This window comes from Borostomias antarcticus (genome assembly GCF_949987555.1).
Source record: "Borostomias antarcticus genome assembly, chromosome: 16".
In the NCBI taxonomy this organism is placed as follows: Eukaryota; Metazoa; Chordata; class Actinopteri; order Stomiiformes; family Stomiidae; genus Borostomias; species Borostomias antarcticus.
This window is the reverse complement of record NC_140249.1, coordinates 7,340,133-7,342,254: the sequence shown is the minus strand read 5'-3', so window position 1 is coordinate 7,342,254 and position 2,122 is coordinate 7,340,133. Positions and strand designations below refer to the sequence as shown.

Sequence of the window (2,122 nt, the reverse complement as noted above, 5' to 3'; positions counted from 1 at the left end):
TCCAAACGCAGCCCAAATGAATGTAGGTGAATGGGTGTGTTTAGGCAGCTCTGTGGCCCCCCTGTTTCAATCATGTGCCTGCAGCGCCCTCTGGTGGGGGATGGATTCCCTTTATGTCTAACCCTTTTTGTGCCTGTGTGTGCGTGTGTGTGCGCGTGTGTGTGTGTGTGTAGGAGCAGGCGCGTTGCCCCCTGTGTCGAGGCCAGATCAAGGCCAGTGAGCTGGTGGAGGTCCCACAAGAGGAGCTGGAGGAAGAGGGGGACTCCCTGAACTGGAGGACCAGCTCTAAGGCAAGATACACACACACACACACACACACACACATAGACACAAACACACTCCCCGAACAGGAGGTCCAGCTCCAAGGCCAGATGCACACACACACACACACACACACACACGCATACACACACACAATATCACACAATACCTATTGTATTTTTAGTTTGCTACTCTTGCACTTTGTACACTACATTATGCTCTTAGTCACTTGTTTTAGAAAGGAGATGTACTTGTTAGTTCTGGTGAGTAATGGTACATTGACTTCCTACGTTAAAATGCAATTTTTGTAAGTCGCTTTGGATAAAAGCATCTGCTAAATGACTAATGTAATCAAGCATATACAGTACATAGTCCTAAGTGACCTGTGTGTGTGTGTGTGTGTGTGTGTGTGTGTGTGTGTGTGTGTGTGCGCGCGCGCGTGTGTGTGTGTTTAGGTGGAGGCTCTGATGGCCAACCTGATCGCACTGCGTGATTCTGACAGCAGCATCAAGAGTCTGGTCGTGTCCCAGTTCACACGCTTCCTCACTCTGCTGGAGGTACCACTCAGGTACAGTACACACACACACACACACACACACACGACACACGCACACTGTCTCTCTCTCTCTGTCTCTGTCAAGATGTTCTCTCTCTTCACTCCCCTTCCAGTTTCATGTTCGCTCTCTCCAATACTCACTCTCTCCCTTCGTCCCTCTCTCTTTCTCTCTTACCCTCTCTCCCTCCCTCTCTCTTTCTCTCTTACCCTCTCTCTCTCCCTCCCTCTCTCTCTCCCTCCCTCCCTCTCTTTCTCTTACCCTCTCTCTCTCCCTCCCTCCCTCTCTCCAGGGAGCATGGTTTCAGCTTCGTGCGTCTGGATGGCACCATGAGCCAGAAGAGGCGGGCCCAGGTCATCCAGGAGTTCCAGAGCTCCGCCCCCGACAGCCCCATCATCATGCTGCTGTCACTCAAAGCCGGGGGGGTGGGGCTTAACCTGACCGCCGCCTCCCAGGTCTTCATGATGGATCCCGTGAGTATTTGTGCGCACACACACGCATATTAACATACCAACTTATACTCACTGTGTGTGTGTGTGTGTGTGTGTGTGTGTGTGTGTGTGTGTGTGTGTCAGGCGTGGAACCCAGCTGCAGAGGACCAGTGTGTGGATCGTTGTCACCGGCTGGGGCAGAAGAGAGACGTGACCGTCACTAAGGTGGGAGCGCTGGTCCCCAGTACAGTACCCAGTACTACCAGGAAATCTACATAATATTATTGGCTTTTTTCCCCCTTCTTTTTTGTACCCAGTGATTGACGTATGTGTGTGTGTGTGTTGTAGTTTATTGTGAAGGACTCTGTGGAGGAGAACATGGTGAGCATCCAGAGGAAGAAGCAGGACCTGTTGGAGAAGGCCTTCAGCTCCAAGGACCCAACTGACCGGAAGACGTCTCGCATAGATGTGGTCAAAGCCCTGATGGAGCTCTAGGAGAGAGGAGAGGAGGAGAGAGGAGGGAGGGGTCGAGGAGGAGGAGAGGAGGAGGTAGTCCGAGACCATTAACCAGGCAGTTGGAAGTAGTTGTATTAGACACCAGTCTGGGGTCAGTGTTGGATCAGGTCAGATCATCTGGATCTGTGCGGTGTGGCCGAGATAGTGCTCAGACACGAGTGTTGGACTTTATATGGAGAAATGTTTCAGTTGGTGTCCCGTTTGTTTTGTGTCGAGTCTGTCTCATTCTGGCAGTAGATAATACAGCCACTGCACCTGGTTAACATGTTATGGCACTTTTATGTAAGTTCAAGTGGCAAAAGTTATTTTTTCATGCAAGTTCAAGTGGCAATAAAAGTTTTTTTTCAATGTCATGTCTGA

The 2,122-nt window shown here is 50.6% G+C and overlaps 1 protein-coding gene across 1 annotated transcript in view; it reads left to right on the top strand.

The window, feature by feature from the left end:
• The window catches only part of hltf (helicase-like transcription factor), a gene marked incomplete at its 3' end in the record, with an annotated part of 11,665 nt that extends 9,924 nt beyond the window's left edge, over positions 1 to 1,741 (top strand). The window contains exons 20-24 of the mRNA XM_084450978.1: positions 174 to 290; positions 717 to 829; positions 1,108 to 1,288; positions 1,391 to 1,471; positions 1,595 to 1,741. Of these exons, the coding sequence (XP_084307104.1) occupies positions 174 to 290; positions 717 to 829; positions 1,108 to 1,288; positions 1,391 to 1,471; positions 1,595 to 1,741 (639 nt within the window). The remainder of the gene's footprint in view (positions 1 to 173; positions 291 to 716; positions 830 to 1,107; positions 1,289 to 1,390; positions 1,472 to 1,594) is intronic.
• Positions 1,742 to 2,122: the final 381 nt, after the last annotated feature.